We start from the raw sequence: 12,398 nt of genomic DNA, 5'->3' as shown, positions 1-12,398 counted from the left end.
GTTTACTTTATAAAAGAGAGTGAAAAGCCTCTCACACGTAAGAGAGGAGGAAAGAAGGAGTACACCGTTTCCTTTTTAGCAGTTTTAATTTTAAAAAGAATGTAATTCTGAGTCACAGAGGGCAGAGCCCACTTCAGTGAGACCTCCCTCCTAAAACTGCCGGGATCCTCTACTTCCACCCTGAGCAAAGCAGGCGCCTTCGCAAAAGGAATAAAAGCCTTCCAGCTGCCTCTGGTGGTGTAGGAATAGGCATGTCTTCGGGGAAGATCTGTTGTCTGGTGCTGCTGACCCTAGGGGTGCTGGCGGTGGTTGTTGCGCTAATGGTCATCCTGACTCAACCCAAGTGCGGTCCTCAGCGTTACCTGCATGGTGCCGTGGCTGCTGACACCGAGACCTGCTCTGTCATCGGCCGGTATGTGCACGGACCTCTTGGTTTTTCAGCTTACATGTCGTGTATGTCATGGACTCGGACTGATAGACAGGTACACGTACTAACTACGGGAGTGAGCTGGGTTTCTGCCCCATCCTCGCTTCTGGAGCTGAGCAACAATGCTGCTCCCTGGGTGCTCTCCATCGGCAGTGGAGCAGCTCAGAGAGCAGATGGAGCCCTGCCTCTGTGGTTGATGCTTATTTTCATCATCCAATGTCATAAAAATTTGCAGCTCTGCAAATCATTGGCCTTTTGGAAGGTACAAATATTTAGAGTATACAAATGCAAAGTTGTTTTTAAGTGGGGAAGCAGGAAATTAAGTGCTTACTTCATGGCAGTAAGCTGTCAGATAACTGGCTTAGAAATAAATTAAGGAAGAAGCGAGAGGAGCTAGCAGAGAGCTGCAGCTGGGCTTCAGCAAAAGCAAGGCAGGCAGGCAGGCTGAGAGGGTAAGGGGGACTGGGCATCCCAGTCTGTAGGGTGTGTGTTTCTGGACTGAAGTCTGCAGCAGGTGTGTCTGCTATCAAGAAAGACACTCTGTATTGCAAAGCAAAGAGCAGATTTAATTGAAATTCAGCCAAGACAGTATAAGTACAAAAGACATACTTACATCACTAGGAAAGAAAGATGTAGGTTTAAAAAAATTCTCTAGCTGCCCAGGTTGTAACACTTCAGTTTGTGTAACAACTTCTCTTATGTTGTTTGACCCTTTTGTTATTATTTTACTCCTATTGTTACTTCAATTCTTAAATGCTTGTGTACATGAAAGTAGAAGGATGGAACTTCACCAGGCTACGTGTGATGCTGGATGCTCCAGAATGGGTGCTGGAGCTGTGTGCTCTACCTTGTGGCTGGAGGAGTGAGATAAGATGTGGTGCCATTACACCATGCTTGCTGTGTCGCACATATGGTTCTTGCAATGATGTGCTGACACAGCATTTGTGAGTAGTTGGAGAAAATGTACTGTGGCTGCACATATGTCAAGGAATGAGGTGTGGGGTTTTTTTTTACGCTAAACCACAGGTGAGTTCTTCAGAGGGTAGAAGAAGTATTACCCAAAAAATCTGCTGGGAAAACCACAGCACTTGTTTTGCAGCTATTGTAATTTTTAACTTGAAGTAGTGTAGAGTCAGCTGGAAGGCACTGAAGTGAGAGCCACAGAAATCTGCGATCAGGTTGATAACTGAGAAGCTTTGGCTACCTGGCTACTGCTGCTGGGCTGTCACCTATTTCCTTCCCTTCTCTCCACAAGAAGCTCCACCTGCTTCCATAGCCTCAATCATTACTGTAGCTGCGCCTCCAGTGCACTTGCTGACAAGGTCTCTGGTGTCCCTCCAGTCTGACGAACCACCTTAGATTTCCTACAAATAGTTTGCCAATGATGCCCACAAAATTCTGCCCTTGCTCCAACTTCCCATCACACATTCTCCCCCTTTTCCCCAGCCTGGGGCATCTGCACATCATGTCTTGCTGCTCCAAACGTATCAGCTCTCTTCTCCAGCCCTCGCAAGCCCCCTGGATCTCCCCAGCCAAGACTATTCTCCTCCTTCACCTTGGCTCTACACGACTGACCCTCTGTCTGGTGGTTAGCTCTACTCCCTTAGCTGCGTGCTGTCTGCTGCTTATCCTGGTATCCTTCACCTCCAGCCATTCTTGGAAACCTTTGTGCTCATTTCGTGCTGTCCTTATACTTCGAATGAACCAAACTCCTCTGTTGTTCTCCCAGCTTGAGCTATCTGCTCATGTTCTTGCAATAGATCATAATAAAACTCTTTATAAAAATGTTCATCTGCAACAGAGCTTGTGATCAGAAGCTTTGTATAACGTTTGCCTTTTTCTTTGTCATTGTCCTATTTCTCTCTTTGTCCCCACTGGCCCACAGTGGTACCTTGTAAGGAAGGAACATTCTTCCTTTGGGGGAAGCTTACTGCATGCCCTGTACTGCATGTGGTCTTGTTCATTTTCTCTTAGACATTTCTGTGCTGTTATATCTGTATGTCACATTTTAGCTCTTAGCTGTTAGCACATGATAGTCACCACTAAATTAATTCTCATAGCAGTCTGGGAAGTGAGAAAATGATGTTATCTCACTGTTATAAATAAGGAAGTCTAGCATGGCAATTATACTGTGTGGGTGCCACATCAGAGTCACTTCAACCAGGGTTTCCGCCTTTCAGAGCAATCTGCGCTGCTCGGGGTACGTCTCTTACTGACCTCCTCTGTGACTGTGCAGGGTGAGGGCTTCCTTGAGCCTGACCCAGAGGTCTTGATGGGAGCATCAGGAGCTGAGGAGCACACAGCGGCCTCCTGCCTAATCTTTGCTAAACAAGATTTTAGCACCACATGGGAATTTTGTCACGTCAGTAGCAATAAAATCCAATTTCTCAGCGTAGTCTTAGTCATTAGGCCCTGATGTCCCCACCTGTGAGTGGCCACTTCATTTGCCACTTAACTTCAGCAACAAAGTGAGAGTTAGGGAAAGCCAAGCATGCCTTGATGCACAACCCTAACTCCTTCCCAGACACTGCCCAGCCAGTCAACCGAGTGTTTTTGAGATTACAACAATGCTGTTGACTTCTGCTGTTCAAAAATAATTAAACTCCCAAAATCATGAGGCCTAGGAGAGAGGAAACAAGAAGAAATAATTAATATTGGGTTTTTCTTTTTCTTACTAAGGACTGTATTTAGGTCTTCACTCTTTTTCTGCAGTTATGCAAACATTTGCGAATTTTTACACTGGCTGTTTGGACTTGGAATGATGTAAAGAGTTGAGGACTTAGGCAAGCAATCATGAATGGTGAGATTCCCAATGGCACAAGAGCTGAGACCTGTACTGCTGCTCCTGAGTCCCTGATGGGTTCTTTGCTACCCATGCTGCGGCTTTCTCTCTTCTGCCTAATTGCTGCCTCACCCCCAGCTCTGTGGCTGCTCCTTCCCACATGTACCCATCTCCCTGTGCTGGTGTTCGAGCCTGTGCAGTCACTACTTCTGGTCTTTTCATCCTACCAACACAACACCCTCACCCCTGCTCCCAAATTGCTCAATCTTATGGGCTTTATTCTGCCCTGATCCTGCCTCCACAGCTCAGCCACCTCACTCCTCCTCCATCTCCTTTGTGTTTGAGGCAGGACATGGCCACTCTCCTTGCCCGTGGTCCAGCTTGGGGAGCACTGAGTACTAAGGATAATAATTTCCTTGTTTTTTCCATGCCCAAAGCCATGGCTGTTACCAGAAGCGTTTTTTCTGAGGAAGCTGTGCTTAGACTTTGCAGCTCAGGATTGGAGCAGGCTCATTTCCTCTAGCATCGCTTAGAAATCACAGGAGAATTAATCTACCAAAACTGGTTAATTCACTGATGACTACACACATACGCATTTTTGTATGTATAAAAATAAGTAAAAGAATTATATGATCACTATGATCAAAATTTTTAATGATCTGTTTTGTTTGGTCTTTTTCCCAAAGCAAACAACTTGGCCAAATTAGAGTGAATTGTTTGAACTGGAGGCAGACTACATCTCTGGCTTTGTACTTGCACACTGCAGAGCCTTCTAACAAATTTTCTAGAGGAGTTTAAAACATGTAGAATAAGGCAAAACAACAAATTTCCTCAGTCTAATTTTTTGGTAATTGCTGAATGCTTTTAGGGGAAACATACAAAAAGAAAAAGAGCAACCTCCACATGGGAAAAAAAATTAGGCTTGGTGGCTTGGGTATGGCAAAGCTACAATCAAATGAAAACCACATGTTGTAATTGAACCTGTCAACCTGCCTGCCCACCCCACTGGTGAGAGCAGGAGTCATTGCAACCAGTCCCTAAAGGCACACCACAGAGAGATTCAACAGTGCCTGTTTGTCCCTGCTCTCCCCCACTGACCCCGCAGACCCTCTCTCTGCTGGGACCCTGGGCTGCCCCGCTGCAGACAATCCTTTCATCCTGCAAATCCCCCCCAAGCTCCTGGGAACGCATGCAGGGGATGCTCGGCGAACCTCCAGTGCAGGATGGGCATGAAATCAATGGCACTGGTCCGGCACCTAAAGTCTTGGAAGCTAAAAGCAGCACCTAATCTCTGACCTACTTAAAAATTTTATTCTTTAATTAAAAAATCTTGTTTCCTTTAAAAAAACAGAAAAGAAACCCAAACCACATGCTCTGTGAGTTGTCATTAGCAGTAATGAAATTCCTGGGGCATTACATGATACTGTGTTAGTTTAAGATGCTGCTGTTACAGACAGAGTCTTTTGTGTGCTCCTAATAGAACTTTTAATTGAACTTATTGAGAATAACTGAACTGAACCTCTTGCCCGAAGAGCAATCTTGTCTTTTAACAACAGGGTTGGGGAAAACACCTCAGGGTCCTTGTGTTTCCCTCACTGATAGTTTAGCTGTGAAGGAAGGGTCAGTGAAGGAACTGTGTAGCTCTGCAATTCGTTAGTACAAGCAGGAGATGGGGGACAGACTCACAGCCCCTGTTTGCTGCTCTTTTTCTTCAGTTGTGCTCAGCTGTCATCTTTAGGCTTGGGTTTTCAAGCTCTGGAGATGGTGTTTGTATATTCTGGGGCTGTGTAAGGTTGGACTTTCTGAAATTTTTATGCAACTCTTTGGCTCCCTGAAGAAAGTGACCGATCTCAGCAAGCCTCCAGCATGTCATCATCCTTGTTGGCAGGTCCTGTGCTAGACTTGCTCTTAGCCATGAGTGTCCAGTTCTCAGTGGTGAACAAGGTTGGGTCTTTTGCTGTGAATGGTTTTACTGCTAGAGATTGAGGACTGAAAGCAATATTGTGCAGCTGTCTGGTCCAGACAGGAGCCATGTGCTGAAAGAAAACTTGTCCCTGAATGAAGTGAAACATTTTAATGAAGAGGCATGGGAGGCTAAAAGGAGAGTCAGAGCAGTTTTTAACCCAAGGATATGGATTTGGTACCAAAGTCTACCTCAGTAATTTGTTCTCATGTCAGGAAGCCATGAGGAGACAGGCGGTGATTGCCCTGGCAGCAAGCGGTACCCAAACCCACTTTCACCTCCAGCTCTGAGCCACTTGCTCCCTCCTGGCAATGGAAGAGGCTTTTTCCATCATCCATGCAAAAAGCTTTAAATTCCCTACCAATGTGCTGTTTGAGCTCTGCCATTCACTGCTCTGCATCCATTTGTTTCCCAAATGGCAGAAGCAAGACCCAGCATAAGGTCAGGGAGAGATTTAGGAAAAGTGCTCATTCCCAGCGATGGGATTTGCTGCAGCGAGGTGAGCTGACCTGACCTGGCCCAGCAGTCATCTCTGATCCCACTTCTTCAGTGTAGCCTAGCATAAACCCTGGGAACTGGCTTTTCCTGGGAACTGGCTTTTTCTGAAATGAACACCCGCCTGGGGGACAGGGTGGTGGAGAGGGTGAGAATTTAAAGGTCAGAAAATGTCTGTGGTCCTGGGAAGCTCAGTTCTATGCAGAGAATCTGCTGCAAAAATCCTTTTCAGTGATGGCCCAGCAGCATTTCTGAAGAATGTTTATATCCCAAAGGATTTGCCTTCCCTTCTTCTTGTATTTTAACAGCTTTAAATTTGGCAACGGACCCTTTTTTACAGAAACAGCTGTTGCTTTTGCTCTTCATAAATCTTAAGCAGGCAGCTCCTATATAACGAGCAGTCTCCTCCCAGCCCCCAGCTTTCTTTAGCAGAAAAAAAAAATCAATATAATTTAATACCTTAGCATTTCCAGTGTATTTAAAATGGCTTCAGGTCTCCTTCTAGCCCTGGGCAGAATAGCAGACTTGGTCTGCAGCCCAGCACAGCCCATCTTCACTGTGAGGATTGTGTGAGCAAAGTGCCATCATTCACCCTTCCTGGGAGGGTGAATCCCTGTTTTGCTGCTGCTGGAGCAGGGCTTGGTTGTTCACATCCTCTTCTGCTCCTGACTTTAAGGAAACTCCATTAATGGCCAAACCCTAAAGCTGAAACTAAGTGGCAGGAAGGATATAGGACAAAACATTTTGTTATCAGACCTTGTCAGCTGCAGCACTAAGATGTCTCTGGAGAGACTGGTAAGGTACCACACTTTGATTGAGGGGTCATGCGTCTCTCCAGGGTTTTGCATTATAATTAAGCTAGTTGTAGCAGTGATCCATAGAAAGGGAGCAACCTAATGGGACAGGCTGTACTCTACCAGTCTAGCTAGATGAGAAAGACATAATGGCCCTAAATTCCCCAGGCATCACTTCCAAGGAAGTGGCAAAGCTCTAACTGAAAGTGGGTGAGCCAGGCATGGGGAGCCAAGTGTGATATACCAAGAGCCAGCTCAGAGAGTGTTTTTTGTTGTGTTTCAGTCTCCAGAGGGGCTGGAGGGAAAGTTGTCGAGACTAGGGGCCAGTCTGCAGATAGCATAGAATGGCTGTGGGCCCTGGACCCTGCACTGATGATGGGGGACACGTAGCAGGCCTCCTGGGTAAAAGAGCAAAGCAGCTCAGAAGAAATCCTGTTAAAAACCCTGATCAGGATTTGGTTTTACCCTTGCTGGGCTCAGTTGTTTCTGGGCTTGAGCTAAAAGCCTGAATGTAAGGCTTGCTTTTCCTTAGCTACCACCGTGCCTGTCCTGTGTCATGGGACACCCCTTGTGCTGGGGTTCAAGTGAAAAAGTTGGCAGGCACATGCACCCCCACAGAGCCAGGGAAACAACATCAATGTGGTGTGTGAGCCCTCGCACATTGGGGCTGGGGGGTGAGACTTGGGGCTGGGGGTGCTTCCTGCTAGGCTGGGAAGAGCCAAGATAATGCCTAGTCTCAGCTCCCCTTCCCCCTAACCCCTGTCCCTCAAAGAAGCAGCAGGCAAAGGACCATGCCCAGCATCACACAGCCCATCCCATACTGAGATGGTCTCAGATGCCGCACACTGTGCTAGTGGATGGGAAGCTCCCCATCCCATGGTGCTCACTGAAAGGCAGCAGGCAACTGGAAAGCCCTCCTTCCCTTCAGCAAGAAACAGGTTTGACTATGTGTTGTTAGATGTGGTATTTGCCACCAGAGGTGACAGTGACAGTTGCCACCGGTATAGACACAGTATACAGGAATGGAAAGCACTTTTGGATTATCTGGAAATTCTGTTTTTCTTGTCATCTTGTTTATATTGCAAAATGTGATTAATGAGGGCTAGTAACCAAGGACAAAGCAAAACATGCTTTGCTTTTCTGTGAAAAGGTGTCCCTGTGTTGGCTGCTGGTGTTATTTTTGCTCTATATTGTGGTAACACCAAGGAGTCACAGCCAAGAATCAGGGCATCACTGTGCTAGGCACAGAGCAAGAACAATAAAGACTATCTCTGGCCTTCCTACCTTCCTGAGGCATGCACAATGTCAGTGTCTTAGGCACAACCCATCAGAAAACTATTGTGTGGACTGGCAGGCTGGAGTCATCAGTGCCCATAAATAAGCACTTGATTTGCCTCCGCCATGCCAGGCAGGGTGCGTCCGTCCTGGCAGTGCTGCTAAAGTCCTCTCCACTGGCTGGTGAACATCTTCCTCCTACTTGTTCCTTGATGCTCTCAGGAAATCTGTGTCCCTTTTGCCAATGGCAGCAACAGTCCAGGTCTCAACTCTCTGGAGAAGTTTGCTGCTCTCTTTAGCAATCAGATACACCTTTTCTGCTGAGGCTGAGACCTCATTTGTCCTCCCTGATCTGGGAGTGGGAACCAAGGGCACAGCTACAAACTGGAGTTTACATGGCTTGTGTTATCCTGGCTCTATGTCTAACTGGGAGTGTTGAAGGGAGGGAGCATGGATAAGGTCATGCTAAGAAACTCTCAGGTTTGTATGCTTTGTGCATATGCACTACATTTGCGGTAGTTAAAGGGTATTTAGCCCACAGTGTTGCTTTTATAAACAAGTACTTGGGAACACCAAAAGATCTTATCATCATCCAGAAACAGGCTATCTAGGTGTACAAATATTAAATTAATAAATTGATTAACTGTGGTCACCCTTTAGAGCATGCTAAGTTAATGCAGTTCCAGTGCAGAGCATGCTGGCTTGGTGCAGATCAGTGGTGGGGGGGGAACAGCTCATCTTTTGGAGCAGGTAGATGACCATCACCAGATGACGCAGAAGGGATGAGGATCTTCATCAGGGAGTGCCTCTGCAGGCACAAGTGTTTCTGGGGACGTGGTGAGGGGTGTACGGCACTGGCTTCAGAAGGAGAGTGGCAGGAGGGTCCCTGGACAAGAGGTAGTGCAAGATGTGCAACCACTTACACAACTGTGAATGTGGCTGGGAAGTTAGATGAGGATCTGGTGCTTTTTGGGCTTTGGGAAAATGATAGAAATTTGTCTGTTTTTCCATGTTAAGGTCTTAATGCAGTGCATTGAAATGAATACCATACAATCTCAAAGTTTCTTTTTAAAGTTGTTTTTCACTGCAAATTATCTCAGAACCATGGTTTTCCTTGCATCAGGCTTTGTACATGTGCTGCCTCATAGCCCATAATCCAGGGGCTCTGAGGAGCACTGTCCCAGGCCAGTGTAGTGGTCCTTCTCCCCTCCTTCCCCAACTTTCTAACATGCTTCCTGGGCCTTCTGCAGGGGTAACTCAGTTTCTCATCAAGCTCTCGTGTTCTTCCCTTCTATTGTTAGCAATTAAAAAGCTTCAGTTTCAGAAAAACACCACCCAGGGACATTTGTGTGGTGAGAGTCTTACCCCTGCTGCAAGGAGATGAATGGGCGAGCCTGAGCCTCAGTCTCCATTTTCAGAGCTACAGCCAGGGAGCAGCTTGCTGCTAGGAGGCTAAAAGCCATGCAGACCCCAAACAGAAAGCCCGGTGGTTCCCTACCATTTCTTTTCTCCCCACTTGTCCACATGCCATTTCCTTACAGGCAGTCGTTCCAAAGGCACTTACAGAAACAAAGGAAAGCCACAATCAGAGTGCCTGCTGGCAGCATCCTGTTCCCAGCCCCAGCAGGTCCCGGCCACATCAATGGATGTAAAATAAACAGCAATCCCATATATATGTCCTCTGTGTTCGCAGCCTGTGAGAGCAGTTGAACTCCCAATTAATGAACTATTCCACTTTCACTTTTGGCTTTGCCTTATCTAAGCAATACCCCAACCCAAACAGTCAGAAACCTTCCTAGCAAATACCAGTGCTGGCTACTGGCAGGCTGTGCAAGGAAACCCCACCCCACCACATTTCCACTGCAAGGAAAAGATTTTTTTTACAGCTGTGCTTGAGGAAAGCATTTGTTGAGACACATTTCTCTAGCAGAAACTTATTGCTGTCAACAGCATGAGGGTGCCTTAATGCCTGTGTGTTCTTTGGTATGACTGTGCCTAGGTAGAAACAGCTGAGAGTTTTTTTCCTGTTTGTTTGTTTGTTTGTTTGTTTGTTTTGCCTTGGGGATACAGGGAAGCGGTGGGATTTTTGTGCTAATATCACATAAGCCCAGGAAGGCACGTTGTAGGAGCAATGAGGTAAGGCCTGAATTTTGTGCTAATCGATATGTTAAGTCTCAGGAGTTTGCTTCACATGAACGCATCGTTCCTGCTTCAGTGCCCCTGTCCTGTTGACCAGCATATGCCTTTTTATTGGCAACGGTAGGTGGGGAGCTAGAAATTGGTTGTTTCGTTCCCAGCATGTGGGAGCATCTTCCTCCATCTCTGGGAGTTACTTGCTGTCCTTTTTTGTCAACAGCATTTGTGAGCAGCTGGAGTTCTCTCTGTCCCATCTCTCTTTGCCCAGAGGAAGACCAGCCTCACACAGGTCTGGCCCCTGGCTGCTCTTTCCTCCTGCAGACTCTCCCTTCTTTTCCACTAATTTTTCTTTCTCACTCCGACAAAGGAAGGTGCCTTTCTGCACTCTCACACCCCACACTGCTGCTGATAGCTTTCTCCAACTGCTAGCTGCTCTTGTCAAGCTGGGGCTGCCTTGCAAGTGCCCCAGGGAGACATTTTCGTGTAGCTCCTCCATTCCATCATCCCTGGATTTTAACATTGTCTTTTTTCCTCCATTTCCACCACAGGGACATCCTGAAAAGTGGAGGCACAGCTGTGGATGCTGCCATAGCTGGCTTGATCTGCACCTCGGTGATGAACCCTCAGAGTTCGGGCCTGGGTGGTGGGGTCGTATTTACCATCTATAATGCCAGCACAGGTATGGGCCAGCCCTGGCCTCTCCATGGTGCCCCGTCTCCCTGCAGACACCCAGCTGCCATGGAGAAGCCAGAATCCTTCATGTTCTCTCAGAGCAATTTTTTGAATATAATGCTGCATCCTCTGATCACAAACCATGCTTTTGCTCTTAACCCAAAGCATCTATGACAGGGAGTGCATCTTTTCACAGCAAGAACATGTCGGGGGGCAAGGAGCTTTGGATTTAAAACGAACTGACTTTGCCTCTCCTTCCCCCTCCAAAGCAAACCCAAATTATATTTCGAAGACATAGCTGACAGTGCAGCAAGGTGTGAGCGGTGCTGTCTGAGCTGCCACTGGGCTGCCATGGAGGCAGATGGGAGCAGGGTGAGGTACGTGTGCTGGCAATGAGCACAGCAATATGGGGCTGTCACTGGCTCAGCTGAGCCCTTGGCTTGGGACTTCAGGGGCTCATCCTGCATCAGCAGCTCAGGCAGTGCCTGTCAAGATGGGGGCTGCATCTCACGCTGCCCTCGCTGGTGCGGGTAGGAATCCCCAAAGCAGCGGTGAGAATTCCTGTCCCAGGAGATGCATCTTCCCTTCAGAAATCTAAATCTAGCAATGTTCAGAGCCTGCTGGGAAGCCCTTCTGTGTTTGGCTTAACCCCTAGTGTTGTGTTCCTGCTTTTATGTTTTTAATGTGTTTTTTTTTAACTGCGTTGGCTCCCAAAAGCCCCCAGAGCTTATAGATCTAAATAGTAAAATCAACAATGAACAGAATAACAATACCATCATTTTAAAAACCCTGCCAAGTAGTCTCACAGTGTCACGTGTCTGGAAATGCTTGGGTGTATCTTATGCAATAGCATAATTTGGCAAAACACCTGTATTTTTCTTTTTTCCCTTTTGGCAGAGCCATGTAACTTTGTCTCCTATCAACAGTCCTCTTCTGCTACCTGAATTATCCTGCTACACAGAGCTGCACATGGCCATGCATGGCTCAGGTGCTTGGTGCACTAGGTAGCACTGTGGGCTCCTGCAACACAGCTGGCTCTGTGGACTGTGACAGGAAAAGATAAATACAGGCAGAGAAGGAGGCGAAATAATAGGCTAGACCTGAAATACAAGTGTACGCAAGTGGTTGGGTTTTTTTTTTTTTTCCCTTTCAAGCTTCCTGATACATAGAGGGTCTTTCAGTATCACCGACCTGCTTACAAACGTGATGGACATGTCTCACCATCACTTGGAAAATGGCCCACCAAGAAGCATGAGGCTCATGTTATGTCTCTGACATGTCCCACCTGTAGAGCAAGTGCAGGAACCTGCAAATCAGATGTGAAGCAGCACATCCCAGACCGCATCCCAGGCCCAGGAGCCCTGGACGGGGACCTTAACTGGCTGGAGACAGGCCCTGGCCTTGTCCCTGTACCTTTGTTGCCTCTAGGTAGGCACTGCTCAGTTTGCTCTAAATAAAAGCATGGGAGCAAACGACAGTGTGTGCCGACTGCAGCCTGACCCTGCAGGTGTGCTTGACACATTTGGCAAAAGGCTTCAGGGGAGTTCAGCATGGTGCTGCGGGCTCTGGGCTAGCAGCCTGTGCGGTGCTCACAGCTGGCTAAGTGTGATGTTCACCTGCTTCAGGAAGACAATGTTATGCATTCCCCCCTTCTCCTTTCTAGGAACAGTCGAGGTGATCAATGCCCGCGAGACAGTCCCACGAGTGTTTCCGCACAATTTGTTGTCTGGCTGCGCTGCTGGTTTCCCCATTGGTAAGGACACAGACTGGGCCATGAGGGCTGTGTGCCCTCCTGGCGTGCAGTGCACAAAGATCAGGATGTGGGAATTGAGGACCTTGCTGACTTTATCTGAA

General features: G+C 47.4%; 1 protein-coding gene across 1 annotated transcript in view; it reads left to right on the top strand.

The window, feature by feature from the left end:
• Positions 1 to 251: 251 nt before the first annotated feature.
• Positions 252 to 12,398, top strand: part of GGT5 (gamma-glutamyltransferase 5) — an 18,915-nt gene continuing 6,768 nt past the window's right edge. Inside the window, exons 1-3 of the mRNA XM_009572351.1 lie at positions 252 to 412; positions 10,421 to 10,551; positions 12,208 to 12,297. Of these exons, the coding sequence (XP_009570646.1) occupies positions 252 to 412; positions 10,421 to 10,551; positions 12,208 to 12,297 (382 nt within the window). The remainder of the gene's footprint in view (positions 413 to 10,420; positions 10,552 to 12,207; positions 12,298 to 12,398) is intronic.

This window comes from Fulmarus glacialis, unplaced genomic scaffold (genome assembly GCF_000690835.1).
Source record: "Fulmarus glacialis isolate BGI_N327 unplaced genomic scaffold, ASM69083v1 scaffold1592, whole genome shotgun sequence".
NCBI classification, from domain to species: Eukaryota; Metazoa; Chordata; class Aves; order Procellariiformes; family Procellariidae; genus Fulmarus; species Fulmarus glacialis.
Note: the sequence above shows the minus strand (reverse complement) of the source record. Positions and strands in the feature narration are given on the sequence as shown.